An 18258-nucleotide genomic window follows, 5' to 3' on the forward strand; every position below is an offset into this window, starting at 1 on the left:
TTAATAGAGCTAATCTCAGGTGGTATGGTCACTTAAACAGAATGGGAGAGGAAAAATTAGCAAAACAAGTGTTTTCTGCCAGGTTGGCAGAAAAAGACCCACAGGAAAACCAAGATGTAGGTGGATTGATACAGTAAAAAGGGTCTTAGACAACAGAAATATAAGATCTGATAATGTTGGAGTCTTGACAGATAACAGACTGATTTGGAGGAAAATTGTTGATAGGAAGTTAGTAATGATGTACATTCTTCATGTAGTACTATCATATCCTGTACATGTCAGGAATTTGATAATGATGAGAGCAATTTTGTTATATTATATAATGCTGACTGAACTTTGAAGCTAACAGTGCTTATGCACTGTTCAAAATGTATGATGGTGGCCTGAAACGTTATCGGCCTCGACAATAGATGGCAAAACTATCGGAATTTTTTTTTTCGAAGTTGGTACATCTGTCATAAGCATCCATGAGAAACTGAAAGTCACTCTATCAAGAAGTTTGTTTTATACAGCTGTCTAAATTCCTCGAAATGGATAAAATTGAGTATTGTGCAGTTATAAAATTATTTGTAAAAGGAGGTTTAACGACAAAAGAAATTCATTCAAAGTTCATAAAAGTTTATGGGCACTCTTCTCCTTTGTTTTCAATAATTAAGAAATGGGCTGGCAAGTTTAAGTGGCTGTACCAGCCTTGAAGATGATCCACATGAAGGACGTCCAAAAAAAGTATAACAAGAGCAGAAATAATTAATCAAGTGCATCATATGGTATTGGGTGACTGGCGAGTTAAAGTGTATGAAACTGCTGACACTATAGGCATTTCAAAAGAACGTATAGCATATATTTTGCATGAAGAATTGCAAATGATAAAGCTTTGTGAAAGATGGGTGGCAAGCTTGCTCACAGCAGATTAAAAACGCACTTGCATGAAAATCTCTGAACACTGCTTGGAGCATTTTAACAAGAATAAAACTGATTTTGTGTTTTGATTTATTACTATGCATGAGACTTGGATTCACCATTACACACCAGAATCCAAACAGCAGTCAAAACAGTGGACAGAAGCTGGTTGTTCAGCGTCAAAGAAGACAAAGTCAGTTCCATCAGCAGGAAAGGTCATATTAATTAGTGTTTTGGGATGCTAAAAGCATTTTATTATTATTATTATTAAGAGAGCCCTTCAGGGGGTCAGAGACTCATCGAGGGAGGCCACATACTACACACCCCAGTTCTTATTTATTCTTGAATTCATTCACACTGCTTGCACTCACAACATCCAATGGCAATCCATTCCATCATGCACTACCATCTGAGAGAAAAATCTAGCCCTCACACCCTTCTTGGCAGCCTTCATTCTCAGCTTCCAAGGATGCCCTCTCATCCTTTCCCACCCTCCAAAAATTGAAAAATTCCATCAATTGAAATCCTGTATGACCCTTTGAGAAGTTTGTAAGTCTCAATCATATCACCCCTCTTTCTCCTGTTTACTAGTGTCTGCAGTCTACAAATTCTCAATCTGTCTTCATAATCAGTATTCCACAATCCTGATATCATTTTTAACACTCTCCTTTGTACTCTCTCCAATATATCAGAATCATTAATTAAATTAATTTTGTTTATTAATTATCTTGAAAAGAGTAAAACAATAACTGGGTAATATTATTCTGTTCTTTTAACAAGACTAGACAAAAAAATTCATGAGAAAAGAGTCGGTTTGCAGAAGAAAAAATCATCTTTCATCAGGACAATGCACTTGTCCACAATGGTGTTTATCAATGGGAAAATTAAGGGATCTGAACTATGAATAGTTGGAACATCCATCCTGTTCCCCAGATTTGGCCCCCTCTGACTTCTATCTCTTTCCAAAACAAAAAATCTTCCTCGCTGGTCAGCATTTTCCTTCGAATGAAAAGGTGATTGCAGCTGTAGAGGAGAAATTTTACAGATCTTACTGATAACCACTACAGGGACGGGATAATGGCGCTGGAGCAGCACTCGAATAAATGTATTAGTCTTAAGGGAGATAATGTTGAAAAATAAAAATAATTTTCTAACTATAAATCCGTTTTTTCATTGTTATGCCGATAACTTTTCAGACCACCCACATACTGAATGAAAATAGTGGAAAGAAATTATTAATATTTGAGAATTTGTAAGCAGAGCATATCTTTAAAGTGTTATTATATTATTTAACCAAAATACGGATAAAGGATCAGCAGAAAAAAAAAAAAAAAAAAAACTTGTTTAAAAATAAAAATGGAATGCAAGAAACTTGAAAGAAAATCAAAACAACATCATGAATAGAAGACAGGAGTAATTCAGAAGGCAGAAATATTTCAGTTGACCATAGAACAAATTTAACAAACAATAGATCAATTCATATCCTGTACACTCTTAAAAGTAAGGTTGATTTCATTACATCAAAAACTAATATAACAAACTACTAAAAAAAAAACCATCAGCCCCAAAGGCAAAATTATTTTACAGAAAATTCACTATGGCAAACCAATACATAAACTATTCTAGTAGTACCTAGAATGAGAGTTAACTGTATATTCACAGAACATTAATGAATTTTATATTTCTATACTTATGTAATTGAATATGTATTACAGTTAAAAGCAAAATATATTATTATAAGTTCCTTTTCATTTAGAAAGGAATAAAGATATATATTATACTTAAGAATGAGTTATCCTCAAAATTAAATTTTAAAGGCTAAATTTTAATGCTAGCTTAATTGCATGGTAAGAATTAATTCCTACTGCACTTTAAGAATTAATAAACTCCCATTCTTGATAAGCTGAATTTATTATTCAACCAATCAAAGTCTGATAACAAACAGTAGGAATCAATACAATATTTTATCAGGCATTTATGAAAACTCACAACTCACTTTATTTTCCTTTTCTCGCATTACTTCTTCCAATAATTTGAACAACCTTAAAAAAAAAAAAATCCATGATTATTGTCCATATATCATGAAAAATGAATCATTTTTACACACACACACACACACACACAGACTAAAATTCACTCAACTATAAAAAAAAGTCTCACAGCACCAATGCTATTTGTAACTGAAATTCATTATAGCAAACATTCTGATATAAAAAAGTATTCCTTTGAACCCTACAAGTTTGTTAAAAGTGTCTTTACTCAGCAACAAGGAAGAATTCATAGGGCCTTCTTTCTGCTAATCTGGCAAGCAATATTACTACAAGGCTGCACAGGAAATCTAATCAAGAAGCTTTTTATTTTCATACATGATGTTAAATATACTTAAATTTTATAATAAGTTTCATACTTGATGTTAGCTATTTTCCTTCCTATAATCCATGTTGCTAAGAAGATTATATTTATTATTTAAAAGGGTACAAAAAGAAAAATCAGAATCTCATGGTTTACTCAGGAAGTTAAAGAAGCAGTCAAGGAAAACAAGAAAGTGTAATGAAAGTTCCTGAAAAGTCAGCTTGTACTACTCTTAAGAATATAGTGAAAAATGTAAGAAATCAGAGGTCTGTGTAAAACTAGCTAAACAAAAGTCATGGGAGGACTGGTAATAATGTTGAAAATAATTATCAGGATGATTGTAAAATATTCTGGAAGTTATTAAGAAACTGAGGAAAGAGTGCTGTAAAAGGAATCAGAATTGATAAACATGAGATGAAAACTGAAGACAGAGATATTCTAGATGTCTGGAGTAATTATTTTAAGTAAATGAAACAAGCAATGAGAGCATGGTGGAAGCAACACTCAAACAGGAATACATATCAATACTTGAAGTAGAAAAACCCATCAAAAATCCAAAATGCAGAAGGGCAGCTGGAATGGATGATGTTCGACCAGAAATGCTCAATTTCTGCACTATTCAGAAGTGCCTGGTCAGAAGGTTGAATTCCAAATGACAAGTAAAGAGCTTTCATATTATTTATCTTTAAAAAGGGATATAGAAAACTGAATTTGAGATTTGTGAACGTGCAAAATATGATTTGCCTACTGAATGTTAAGATTGATGCAAGCAAACTTGAGAAATGACTAAGAAAAATTGTGGAAGAGAAGCTTGAAGAAGAACAAGCTAGATTCAGGCCAAATAGAGGCTATTAGTATCAGATTTTCATTTTAAGACAAACAGTTGAAATCTCATGGGAATATAACAGGGTACCATGAGAAGCTGTTCAAGACACTATAATTATATGGTATAAATGTGACATTATATCAAGCAATACTTAATCTCTATTTGAGTTGTAAGTCGGCATTTACAAGAGTACACATTATCTCCACTGTTATTCATCATATATTGCGATGAATAACAGTGAAGATATTCACATTATGAAGGAAAGTGGTATTAAAATTGATATCAAAATTGGATATACTAATCTCAGCTCTTTACTGTATGCAGATGATGTTATGCTTCTAAATAAATCCAGTATAGGATTGCAGGATTCCCTGACTAAACTGAATAACTGCTGTAATAAACCTGATATGAAAATCAATAATAAAAAAACAAAGACAATGAAAATAGGCAGAAACATTGAAAACATCAATTGCATCCTGAATGCGGAACAAGTAAAGCATTTCAGTAAATGTATATGGAATAAGAAGGAAATTAGCCAAAACACTAAGCCAGCTTTATGCAAGGCAGTGTTCAAACCAATTTTAACTTATGGATCTCAGAAATGAGTTAGAAATAATACACTTGATCAAAGAAGGGAGATCATAGATATGGGAGTTCTGAAAAGGATTGGGGGGTGAACAGATGGTATCAATGGCAGTATTGAAAATGAGAATATTAGGAAAGAACATGATGCTGTTAGCATTCAGGATGAGTTAGCAGAGCTAATCTAAGGTTATTTAAACATAATGGGAAAGGTTAGCAAAAGTGTTGTTTATCAGAAACAATACCCAGAGAAATAACAAAATTTGGTGAACTGATACAGTAAGAAGTGCCTTAGAAGACAAATAAATAATCTGATAATACTAAAGTCTTGGCAGATAACAGATTCATTAGGAGGAAAATTGTAAATAGAGAAATTAGTAACAATGTAACCTTTTCATGTACTACTATCACAATATCCTCTGATATTGTGGTAGTACATCCCTGGAGGGTAATGTAAGGAATTTGATGATGGATACTGTTCTGATGTTTTTCCTCATAGCAATTACAATTCTTTTTATGTTAGTCTGTAATTCTTTTGTTAATTAACTCTTTCTTGTTGATGTATCTCACAATGATCCGTATTTCTCTGTTCAAGTTGATGCTCTAGACCAGTTCTTCCCAAACTTCTGGATGTTAGGGACCCCTTTGGAAAAATTAAAATATTTCACGGCCCCCTCGAAAAAAAATCATAATATAGACATATATTATTATAATATTTAATACAAAGCATATACAGCAAATATTGCAAAAATCAAATGTAAATATTACATTTTTAACATCTTACATACACATTTGATATGGCACATTATCTCATATTTTTATATAGATAGATAGATTGTTATTGTACATTTGCAGTACATGCACATAAAACGTAAACCGATTAGTAATAAAGAAAGAATTAAAAACATAAAAGAAGTTTAATAACAATTTAATGTGATGGATGTTGTTTCAATACTGCTACACCAATATCAGGTGAAATATTTGAAACTGCAATTCTTAGATTTCTGCTTTGAAATGAAACTTAAATGAATAGGCATATATTTACTAATATTCATTAAGCGCCGAAATACACAGGAAGCAAAATTTGTGAACCCGCACCAATGTGTGATTTTTTTCCCTATTAAAATATAAAAAATGACAAAAAATAAATAATAAAAATTAAATACCTTTCTTTTAAGATTAAAAAAAATCTACTTAGTCTTAAAAGATTTAAAATTTTTCATTATTTCATGCCCCCCCAACAAAACCCATGGCCACCAGGGGGGGGGTCGCGGCCCACAGTTTGGGAAGCGTTGCTCTAGACAGTGATTTACATATCAATTTCTGGTAAACAGCTATGCAAATTTATAAGGATAAATACTATTATCATATAATATCTTCCCATTTCATACATAATAATGTATAACTAGGAAGTGATCGCTATTTAGTTTTGAGCAGCATACAAATAAATATCATACTGAAAAGAAGAGTGTGTAACAAAGTTTTAAAATGAATCAAAGTTGAGAAGCTTTCAGAGGTAGGCTGTAGACTCAAATACACAAACGTCATTCAAGAAAAAAGAAAGAGTTTGAAAACAAGAACCAAACCTTGGAGATTCAGTGGTAAACCCTGAAGATTGATTCAGCAGAGAGACATGTGGTGAGATCTGTAAAGGATAGAAAAATCATGATGGATTCAGAAAATTAAAGAGGAGGGCAAGGAAAAGAAGAAAGCATATCAAAAGTTCCTGACAAATAAGTCAGCTTGTGCTCTCAGAATACAGAGAATGTAATACAGCAAAGCACTGTGTAAAACTAGCTAAAGAAGTCATGGGCAGACTCTGGTAATCACATAGGAAAGCTCTTCAAAACGCTACAGTTATATGGTGTAAATGGGACATTATCAAGTAATACATAGTCTCTATTTAAGCTATAAGTCAGCAGTTAGAATTGAAGGAGATACAGGAGTTTGGTTTGAAGTAAAATCAGGTGTGTGACAAGGGTGCAGATTATCTCTGCTATTATTCATTATCTATATGGATCATATTACGAAGGAAAGTGGTATTAAATCTGATATCAAAATTGGTGATTAATCTTAGCTCTTTAACTTTATAGCTGTTATACTTATGGATGAATCCAGTACAAGTCTGCAAGATTTCCTAGACTAAATTGAATAATGGTGTAATAAATTTGATATGGAAATCAGCAATAAAAAGACAAAGAAATTGGGCAGAAACATAAAAATATCAACTGTATCCTGAATGGTGAACCTATAGAAGTAGTAAAACATTTGGTCACAATTTTTAGCGATGATAGTAAATTAAACTTTCTTCAACTGGTTCCCTAGTTAATTGATCTCTGGCACAGGCAAGAAAGTTTTTTCTACCGGAAATGCAAGTTTTTCGTCCCTTAAACTCAAGAAAATCGACTGTATAATACACACTATTTCAGACAAAAACATATCCTGTTAGGATTAGGTACCAAGATATGGCTGCACTTTTCTGCCAGTCACTTCATCAGTTGCTGCATAATTAGTGATAGTCTTTGGCCAGATATCTCTGATTGGCTACAAATAGAGATCGTATTCCCCACTCAGTCTCCCAAATAGACAGAATTAAAATGCCTCACTTACTCCCTATAAGAGAATAAAAGGTATTAACTGATTTAGCTAATAAATTAAATATGGAAATAGACAACAGAATTAATAAAGCTGGTATGGCAGGATGTCAGCTGAATAAATTTATATGGCATAAGAAAGATATTAAGTAAAACACTAAATTAGTTGTATACAACAGTGTTCAAACCAGTTTTAACTTACAGATCTGAGAGCTGGGTTAGAAATAAAACACTTGACAAAAGACTGGAGACCTCAGATATCAGAGTTCTGAGAAAGATTAGTTGGGTGAACATATGGCATCAGTGGTAGGATCACATTAAAAATGAGAATATTAGGAAAGAACTTGCCATTGTTAGCATTCAGGAATGTGTTAGTAGAGCTAATGTTAGATGATATGGTCCCTTAAACAGAATGGGAGAGGAAAGATTAGCAAAACAATTGGTCTTTGTCAGGTTGGCAGGGAAAAGATCCACAAGAAGACCAAGATGTAAGTGGATTGATACAGTAAAAAGTGTCTTAAATGACAGAAATATATAAGATCTGATAATGTTGGAATCTTGACAGATAACAGATTAATTTGGAGGGCAATTGTTGATAAGAAGTTAGTAATTTTGTTACTTTTTCATGTAGTACTATCAGAATTATCCTGCATACTCACTGAATGTACATAACAGGAATTTGATGTTGTTGATAAAATATTATCTTCAATTAAAAAGAATCAATGCAAGAATTTTTATAGACTTTCCTATTGAAGATGTGTCAATTGCTATACATGGCAGAGTTCTTGCTAAACAGAGAAACTGAAAGAGAACACATGGCATAAGAGACACAGATCATGGAGACAATATTAACTAGTGTATAATTACTAAAATTAGGTTTTCAAAAATCACATAGTTATTACAGACTATGTGGAATACACAAATGAGTTAACTCTCCAGTTGTGTATTAAGTGATTTCCATGGAGTAGCCTTTATTTTGCTTCTTTCTACTGAGGATCTCACTTTTTCACTGTGCGATACTTGCATACATTGGATATATTATTTGTTTCACCTATTTTCATCAATAGAGGAAAGTTGTGATTACCTTCAGTGATTGGGATGAAGTTGCAGTTTTGCGTGTGATCTACCTCATGTGAACATTTTATGCTACAAGTTGAGATACCTTCTAAAAAATACCTAAGTGTTTTTGATAGACATTATTGATATTTTTATTATTGGAGGTACAGTTGAACTGGTGAGTTATTTATGTAGTTTGTAATGTATTTCATATCTTGAAGGATTTTGAGATTTTTATATAATTTAGAAAATGCTTACAGGCTCTTGATTCTTTTTATTTATGTTAGTTTTTTACATTCTTATATTTGATATCTGTTAGATTACATCCACATAATGACAGTAGAATCTGGTTTTGATGAAGAATACATACCAGGTATGAATGTAGGTAGTAAATAGAGTCGCCTGGCTTGGAAAATGTTCAATGCTAAGAAGAAGAGAGCTCCCGACTTGGAAATTTTGTGCTTTGTGAAACAAAGTGGTTATATTTGTAATTTTCTTTTGTATACCAGAAAAAAGAACAGTATACAATAAAAAGTTTGATACTTTACCAGTAATCACTAAAAGTGATCTTCACCAATTGGATCGTGTTTTGGGTAAAGGTTACTGTGTCATTACAGTGGATAATTGGTATATGTAACCAGATCTTGCAGACTCACTTGTAAAAGAGAAGATGGATATTTTTGATACAGTGAATAGTAACCGAAAGGATCTCCCAGAAGAAGAAGAAAAGATAACCTGAAAAAGGGCAAAGTATTAAATATTGTAATATTAAAAATGTAGTACTATCATAGTATCCTGTATACTCCTTGAGAATACATTAGGAATTTGATGATGACTATAAATTCATAATTATTTTAAATCTAAAGTATTTCAAGAAAAGAAGACTCTTAGTTCCACCACAGGAGTCTATTTGTGAGAATAAGTGGATGTAGAATAGGGAATTTTCACATTCTTTGAATATTCAGAATATTGGATATATTCAGATATCATCCAAAATTCCAAACAACTGAGACACGAAAGATATTTTTTGTTTGAATACACTAACAAAATGTTGGTGTATCCTCTCCCCAACAGAAAGGGCTGTAGATTTAAATCCCACCATGGACATGAATGTTTGATTGTCTTTAGGTGGGAAATGAATTTCACTTCCCAGCATAAGACTACTGCCCTGCATACTAGAGGCCTGCAATATTTGGTCTCTAGAACAGGGTTTCCAGACTATGTAAGAATATGTATAAAGGATTTAATTAAACAAAAAACAATCCTTAGCCCACTCCCAGTACAATTGTACTATAGGTTTACAAAAGCCTCTAGCAGGTAGGAGCCACATGCAAACAATATGAAGGACTCTTCCAAATTAACAAAGCAACATTACAAGTCAATTTCTAAATTTCTTCTACCATCTTGTCTCATCATCATCAAATTCCTGCCATGTACCCTCAAGGGGTGTACAGGATATGATAGTACTACATGAAAAATTTACATCATTACTAACTTCCTATCTACAATTTTCCTCCAAATCATTCTGTTACTTGTCAAGACTCCAACTTAATTAGATCTTATATTTCTATCGTCTAAGGCACTTTGAACCGTATCAATCCACCTATATCTTGGTCTTCCTCTAGGTCGTTTTTATGCAAACCTGGCAGAGAACACTTGTTTTGCTAATCTTTCCTCGCCTATTCTGTTTAAGTGACCATACCACCTGAGATTAGCTCTGCTAACGCATTCCTGGATGCTGACAATGTCAAGTTCTTTCCTAATATCCTCATTTTTAATATGATATTGCCATTGATGCCATCTGTTTATGCCTATAATCATTCTCAGCACTCTCATATCTGCGGTCTCTAGTCTTTGGTCAAGTGTTTTACTTCTGAATCACCTCTCATATCCATAAGTTAAAACTGGTTTGAACACTGCCTTGTATACAGCTAATTTAGTGTTCTGACTAATTTCTCTCTTATTCCATATGACTTTATTCAGTTGACTTCCTACCATACCAGCTTTGTTGATTCTGTTGTCTATTTCTATATTTAATTTACCATCTTCAGTAAAAATCATGCCTAAGTAGCTGAAATGTTTTACTTGTTCCACAGGTTCTCCATTCACAACCCAGTTGACATTTTCAATGATTCTGCCTATTTTCATTGTCTTGTGTCTTTTTATTGCTGACCTTCATACCATATCTATTACAAGAGTTATTCAATTTAGTCAAAGAATCTTGCAGACTTGTAGCGGATTTATTTAGAAGTATAACATCGTCTGCATAAAGCAAAGATCTGACATTAACATCTCCAATTCTGATATCATGTTTAATAACACTTTCCTTCATAATGTGATCCATATAGATAATGAATAACATAGGGGATAATGTACATCCTTGTCTCACACCAGATTTAACATTAAACCATCTTCGTGTACTTCCTTCAATTCTAACTGCTGACTTACAACTCAAATAAAGGCTAAGTATTGCTTGATATAATGCCTAACTGACACCGTATTGAATAGCTTCTCTCTTGGCACCATGACCCATATGCCTTTTCCAGATTGACAAAATTTAAATACAGATCTTTGTTATATTACCATCATTTCTCTACTATTTGTCGTAAAGTGAAGACCTGATCCTGACAGCCTCTATTTGACCCGAATCCAGCTTGTTCTTCAAGCTTTTCTTCCACAATTCTTCTCAACCATTTCTCAAGTATACTTGCATAAATCTTACCAGGGACACTCAGTAGGGAAATACCTCTGTAATTCTCACATTCAGTTTTATTTCCCTTTTTATATATGGGTACTATGAGAGCTCTACTGCAATCATTGGGAATTAGTCCCTCTGTCCAGGACTTCTGAACTATGCAGTGCAGCCACTGTTAGACTTTTATACCACCATACTTCAGCATTTCTGGTCAAATATCATCTACCCCTGCTGCCTTTCTACATTTCAAGCCTTTGATGGCTTTTTCTACTTAAGTATGGATATGTATTCCTGACTGCATGCTTGGTCAGTGTTTTTAATCACTGTGCTGTCGTCACTGCTTGTTTCATTTAGCAGTTTTTCAAAGTAATTACTCCATACTTCGAGGATATCTTTTTCTCCCGTTTTCATGTCACCTTTATCATCTCTAACTCCTTTTACAGTACTCTTTCTTCCATTCCTAAGCTTCTTCGACAACCTCCAGAATATTTTGCCACCTTCTTGATATTTATTTTCTATATTCTTGCCAAAGTCCTCCCATAACTTTTGTTTAGCTAGTTTTGCACACTGTTTAGCTTTCTTACATTTGTCTCTGTATTCTCTAAGAGCACAAGCTGACTTATTTGCCAGGAACTTTTGATATGTTTTCTTCTTTTCCTTCACTGCCTCTTTAACTTCCTGTGTCCACCATGGAGTTCTAATTTTTCTATCCTTGCAGACAACTTCACCACATGCCTCTCTAGCTGAATCAATCAGGGTTTTCTTCAAGGCTTGCCACTGAATCTCCAAGGTTCGTCCTGTTCTCAAACTGTTTCATTTTTCCTTCAATAATCTTTGTGTATTTTACTCTACAGTTCACATCTGAGAGATGCTCAACTTTTATTCGCTTTAAAACTTTCTTATATGTTATTCTTTTCAATATGAAATTCAATTTTATCCTGCTCAAGATTAAATCTCTTCCAATTTCAAATCCTCTGTACACTCTGGTGTCCTGCACCAGGGAGAAAACATCACTATCAACAACAACATAATCAATGAGACTTTTCTTATTCCTTGCCTCTTCTCTTCATATTCTGAAAAAGTATCAACTGATTCCAACTCCTATCGACAAAATTTCTTCTTTATTACCTTCTACAAAGGATAAACTGTCTTCTCTATCTTTGGCTGGCGTTTACCAAATACCTTGCGAATGCAATGTCTCTTATTTTGGACAAACGGGCTGTTCTTTGGAAAAAAATAATAAAAGAACATCAATATTATATTGATTATAACAAACCTCTGAAGTCTGGTCTGGCGCAGCACAGTATTGACTCTACTCATAGCGTCCAGTGGGATAAAGCAGTTCTCCTCCATAGATGCAGATTCAAATATGAACGCTTATTCAAAGAAAGTTGTGAAACTATCTTACACTGACCGAATTTAAATAGAAATAACTATATGTCTCTCTCAAAGCAATGGGAGACTTTTATCTTATGTAAAAAATCATTTATCTTAATAGATTAAATTTGTTATTTCTATTATTTCCTAGCAAGCGGTAACAATTGTATTTTAATAAGTGATCCAGCGAATGTTTGCCTGTATTCCCTTCCTATTAAAGTTACTGAAGATGTACTATTATTTTTAGTACGAAATATCTGTCTTTTTACTAATTAAAGATTTCAATGTGGTTTTTACGTGTTACTTTATTATTTAATTACTATGCCACAGTTTCCACTAAAAATCAGAATTATACTTCATTAGTTTGCCATAGTCAGAATGAACTGTATATTAAATTCATTTTAGAAATTATGGACTTTACAACCATGTTATAAATAACAATTTTAATTTTTCGACATTTCGACCATCATATTAAGGTCATCATCTGGAGTATTCACAAATATACAAAGATAAGCTGAGTTACATTTCACACAGTATGCTAAAGAGAATGATTTGATCAACAGTTATTCTACTGGCATGACCTCTAGTAAAAATATAATATATATATATATATATATATAAATACAAATAAAATAAAAATTAATTAATTAGAAACTACCTCAAAGCTATATTCTATTTAAGATAACATCAGAGAATCACGTTGGAAGTTTTTTCCACTTGGTTAGACTATAATAAATTTAGTTTAATCCTTTATCAAAGTGCAAGCAAAAAAAGTTTGCACCTGAAATATCTTCAGGACTGAAGCAGCACGTGGTAAAGGTAGACCAAGCTCTCATTACTCCTTGTCTTGGTATCATCTCCCATAATGCAAAGCACATCTCCTTGCGGACATGTATAATGCTATGCATTAAGGGAAGGGCCAGTACCCAGACCGGTTCTGACCTTTACTGAGGTCTCGTTAGTGGGAGCCAGAGGTGGTGATACCACCTTGGTATCACCACCTTGTTATCACCAGAGGTGGTGATACCAAGGTGGAAGCAATGGAGAGGTCATATTTACCTATCCAAGTTGCCCTTGTATAGGTAAATCATATTTACCCCCCTCCCCCGGCGCATATTTCCCGATGTTTCCTGATGTCAGGAAACATCAGGAAATATTTATAAATAGTTATAAAACCGTGTTATAAATTGTTATTTATAACACGGTTGTAAAGTCCATGATTTCTAAAACGTATGCTGATCGCCATGTAAGACTAAAAGAAAGGAACTGTATATTGAACTTAGTTCTTTGCTTTAAGCAGATATTATACCAATCTTTAGTAATATAAATCCATTGCAAGTTTTCAGGACAACTGAAGGACTATCTGCTTCAGCAAATCTGGTATAAAGATCAGAAATAAAAAAAAACAAATGTGAAAATAAGGCAGTAACATGGCTTTCAGGTTTTTTCCATGTTTTCAAAAACATGATGCATTCTTAGTGATGACACTAAAAAAACACCTAAACCTTTTCAGCTCTTTAGGTTAATTTTTTGTGGAGAATGCAAATTAAATATGGATGATGGATAATAGAATAAGCAAAAATGTGGAGAGCAAGCTGAATAAATTCACATGGAATAGAGAAATTATGTAATTATGTTAATAAACAAGAATAGTGTTCAAACCATTTTTATTTATGGATCTGAGTGTTGAATCAAATAATGTAATAACAATCAAATAATAATGTACAAGAAGCAGTGATGGCTAAGAGGAAGGCAAAGCAGAAGTGGAACGAGTCAAGAGTAGAAGAGGACAGAGAGAAAAAGTGAGAAGTCAAGAGAGTTGTTGCATAGGTGAAGGCCATGGCATATCAAGACCGTTATGATCAATTAGAAACAAAGGAAGGACAGAGAAAGATTTATCAATTGGCAAAATGTAGAAATAAGGCATCAAAGGACATCGTACATGTGAGGCAGATCAAAGACTCTGGAGGAAGGGTATTAAGGAGGGATGTGAATATAAGAAACAGGTGGAGAATATACTTTGAAGGGCTTTTGAATGAAGAAAATGCAAGGACTCACAGAGAAGATGTGTGGCCTTATGAGGGGATGGAGCAGAACATTAGTAGGGTGGAAGTGAAGGAAGCCATAAAGAGGATGATGAAAGGAAAATCGGTGGGTCCTGACAGTATCCCAGTGGAGGCATGGAAGGCACTGCGGGAAGAGGGAATTGACCTGCTGTGGGACCTGTTAATAAAAGTTTGTCAACAGGAAAATATACCTGAGGAATGGAGGGAAAGTACTCTTGTCCCCATCTACACGAGTAAAGGGGATGCCCAAGACTGTAAGAATTACAGAGGAATAAAGTTGATGTCCCACACAATGAAAATCCTAGAGAGGGTTCTTGATGGAAGAATAAGGAAGGAGGTGGAGATTGCAAAGGAGCAATTTGGCTTCATGCCTGGTTGATCGACGACAGATGATGAAAAAGTTTCGAGAGAAGCAACAGAGAGAAGGGAGCTACATCTAGTATATATTGATCTGGAGAAAGCGTATGATAGAGTGCAAAGACAAGATGCCTGGATGTGTCTGAGGGAGAAGAAGGTGCTGGAGGAATATGTCAGGTTGGTGCAGGAGACGTACAGAAATGTGAAGACAAGAGTTCGAATCTGCCTGGGACAGACAAAGTTTACCAGTGATAGTTGGCATGCATCAAGGGTCAGCATTAAGTCCGTTCCTGTTTAATATTGTAATGGAGGTGGTGATGGAGGAGGTGAGAGAAGACGCGCCTTAGACTACGCTGTATGTAGATGACATCATGCTGTGTGCAGAATCAAGAGAAGAAGTGGCAGCTAAACTGGAAAGTACTGGAAGAGATAGGTATGAGACTGAGCAGAAGAAAGACAGAGTATATGTGTTGCAAAGTGGATGGCAGCCAGGAGACAGATCTGGAGCTGGAAGGAAATATCAGGAAGGTCAGTGACTTTAGATATTTAGGTTCAACAGTGAAAGAGGATGGCAAGGCTGAGAAGGAAGTGGGATGCAGGATGGAGGAACTGGGATGCAGGATGGAGGAACTGGAGAGAGATGTCTGGAGTGCTATGCAATAAGAGGGTGCCGATCAATCTAAAAGGCAAAATCTACAGGACAGTAGTGAGACCACCTATGACGTATGCTACGGAAACTGTGGCCCTGAGGAAAAATAACATCAGCAGGATGGAGGTAGCAGAGATGACAATGCTTAGTAAATGTGCAGTGTCACCACAAAGGATCATCTGAGAAATGACTATGTAAGGGAAACAGTGAAAGTTATGAACCTAGGAGCAAAGATACAGGAGGAAAGGTTGAGATAGTTTGGTCATGTGATGAGGAGGGAGGAAGAGTATGTGGGAAGAAAGGTCATGCAGATGGATGTGCAGGGGAGGAGGAAGCACGGATTGATTCAGCCAGAGAGGCATGTGGCAAGGTTGCCTGCAAGGATAGAAAAATCAGAACTCCATGGTGGACACAGGAAGTTAAAGAGGCAGTGAAGGAAAAGAAGAAAGCATATCAAAAGTTCCTGGCAAATAAGTCACCTTGTGCTCTTAGAGAATACAGAGACAAATGTAAGAAAGCTAAACACTGTGTAAAACTAGCTAAACAAAAGTCATGGAAGAACTTTTGTTTAACAGTAAGAACATAGAAAATAAATATCAAGAAGGTGGCAAAATATTCTGGAGGTTACTCCAAATCGTCAGTCACTAAAGATGGTCGCCTGCTCCGTTCATCATCGTGCATACCTGTCCTTCCTTCATTAAACAGTCTTACCCATCGATTTTACATGTGGCAGGTGATTCGATTTTTTTAGACATTATAAACACACACCAAGAATGTCCGAAAATGGAACCAACAAACTCAGCACGCATGCACACCATTGCGATCGCAGCGCTGCAGTGAAAATAGTTAAAAACGGAACTTACTTTCTGGATGTCCCTCATATAAAACTGGACTATATATTTTATCCAATGTAATATGGACATCAGAAAAGAGATCAATAATTACATTCAAAACATGAATTGTCCAAACTTGAACAGCTCTGATTGCATGCCAATTTCAATTTCGGAAAGCAGTTACTATTAACTGTTCATAATTTTTTTATTTTTTTATTTTATTTTAAATACTGATTAGGTTATTTAATTTTAACTGCAGAAGCTATATTATTGGTTCCTTTGAACTCTAATACTGCATTTCGCTCAGCTGTGACCGAGTGACAAGCCCATAAGTACATGCTATGTGACTTATATCTTATCATTCATGTTTTGAACGTGTGTTACCGATCCCCTCTTTTCTTCCTAATGATGTCCATGTTAGATTGGATGAAATATATTGGAGAGTTTTAATAAATTCTATTTTTTATACATGTGTTACCCATGTAAATATTTAGAAATATGTCAAGTGCACATATTCCTTTAAAATGCTTGATAATTGTATTAGTGTTGCAATTTGTTAATTTTCTTTTATCTGTGTACTTTATTTATCTAAACATATCAGCATAATTCTGAAGGGATTTCAAATATGTAGCTGAAAACTTTTTCGATATTATTTTTCCCTATCTCAGTCAAATCTAGATTAATGTGTGCAGATCTGGTTAGCTGGGAAGAAGTGGTGGAGAGGATCTATAGGTGAGTAATAAGTAGAATGCTCTATATGAGGATAAATTGAGGATTTGAGAGTTCCAGAAATTAACTGTTAGGTGGGACATAATAGAAATGCATAAATTACTAAAATGGTTTTAAAGGACTGATACAGAGGGAAATTTTTCAATACATGACTGGCAGGTGGGTGTATGTGAGGGAGAATAAGTATTCATCCCTGAAATTGAGTAAGGGTGTGGTTAATAAGAGCATCAGGACTAGATTTTTTACTTGGAGTATGGTAAATAAGTGGAATGGGTTACCAGAATCTGCTGCAAGTGTTTTGTCAATGAATGAGTTCAAGGAGAGGTATAAATATTGTGTGAACAGTTAGTATGGATTAACCTCCTGCAATGATTCTGCAGGCATCTTCATGAAGGAAAATGCCTGCAGTTGCAATGTTACATGAAAGGCATTCTGATGAGGAAACCAAAGTGTTTCCCCCCCCCCTCTCTTTTTTTTTTAAATAAAACTTAAGAGCACTGCCCTAATGGGAAAGTGTTTCTTCTTTTTAAAGAGGCCATGGGTTCAAATGCCACTGTGGACATTTATGTTTGTGAATGTCTTTAGGATAGATGAATTTTGCAGCAGGTGTTAAGATTATTGCCCTTGCTTACTGAAGGCCTGGAAGTGGTTTGAAAAATTCCCATGTGTTTGATCCCTAGATAGGGTTTCAAGTTTATCTTACTCTTAGTCCAACTACATCATTAATATATCACAGGAAAAGTTTACAAACTTTCGTGGATGCAATTCACATAAAAAAGACCAAGTAGATAACAAAATCCTACTAAGCATGGTTGGTTCTCTAGCCAATTAAGCTTTGCTATATTGCTATTCTATTTTTTCACAGCAATAAGGATGAATGCTGAATTACAATCTACTCAAGATAAATTATAATGGACATGTCTTTCCTCAAGAGCCAGTTCTGCATAGCCTAAATATGGAAAGACATTCACAAGTTTTCTTACATGCCTTGATGCACCTAGGATTGAAGGAATGTTCATAATTATTTCTAGATTTGAATGCCACTTGGATATCATGACCCAGTAAAATCTTGGAAGTTGCTTTATGGACACCAATCCTTGTGAGTGCATCTTTTACTACTGGCTATTTTTGTTCCAATGATGCAGGTTCTCTTAACATGCCAAGTGAAATCTGGATTAAAATTGATATGTTAAATACCTCCACAATGTTCAATGTTTTGCAAAAATTCAAAAAGTACTTGCC

At 34.5% G+C, this 18258-nt stretch overlaps 1 protein-coding gene across 2 annotated transcripts in view; it reads right to left on the reverse strand.

Annotated features, from left to right (window-relative positions):
• LOC150105223 (uncharacterized) overlaps positions 1 to 18258 on the reverse strand; it is a 281122-nt gene that overhangs the window by 106115 nt on the left and 156749 nt on the right. For both annotated transcript variants that reach the window (XM_090395542.1, XM_090395543.1), the window contains exon 9: positions 2897 to 2942. In XM_090395542.1, the coding sequence (XP_090251668.1) occupies positions 2897 to 2942 (46 nt within the window). The remainder of the gene's footprint in view (positions 1 to 2896; positions 2943 to 18258) is intronic.

The sequence above is a fragment of the Typopeltis vanoorti genome, chromosome 7 (genome assembly GCF_054136105.1).
Source record: "Typopeltis vanoorti isolate ZY-2024b chromosome 7, IOZ_Tvanoo_1.0, whole genome shotgun sequence".
NCBI lineage: Eukaryota > Metazoa > Arthropoda > Arachnida > Uropygi > Thelyphonidae > Typopeltis > Typopeltis vanoorti.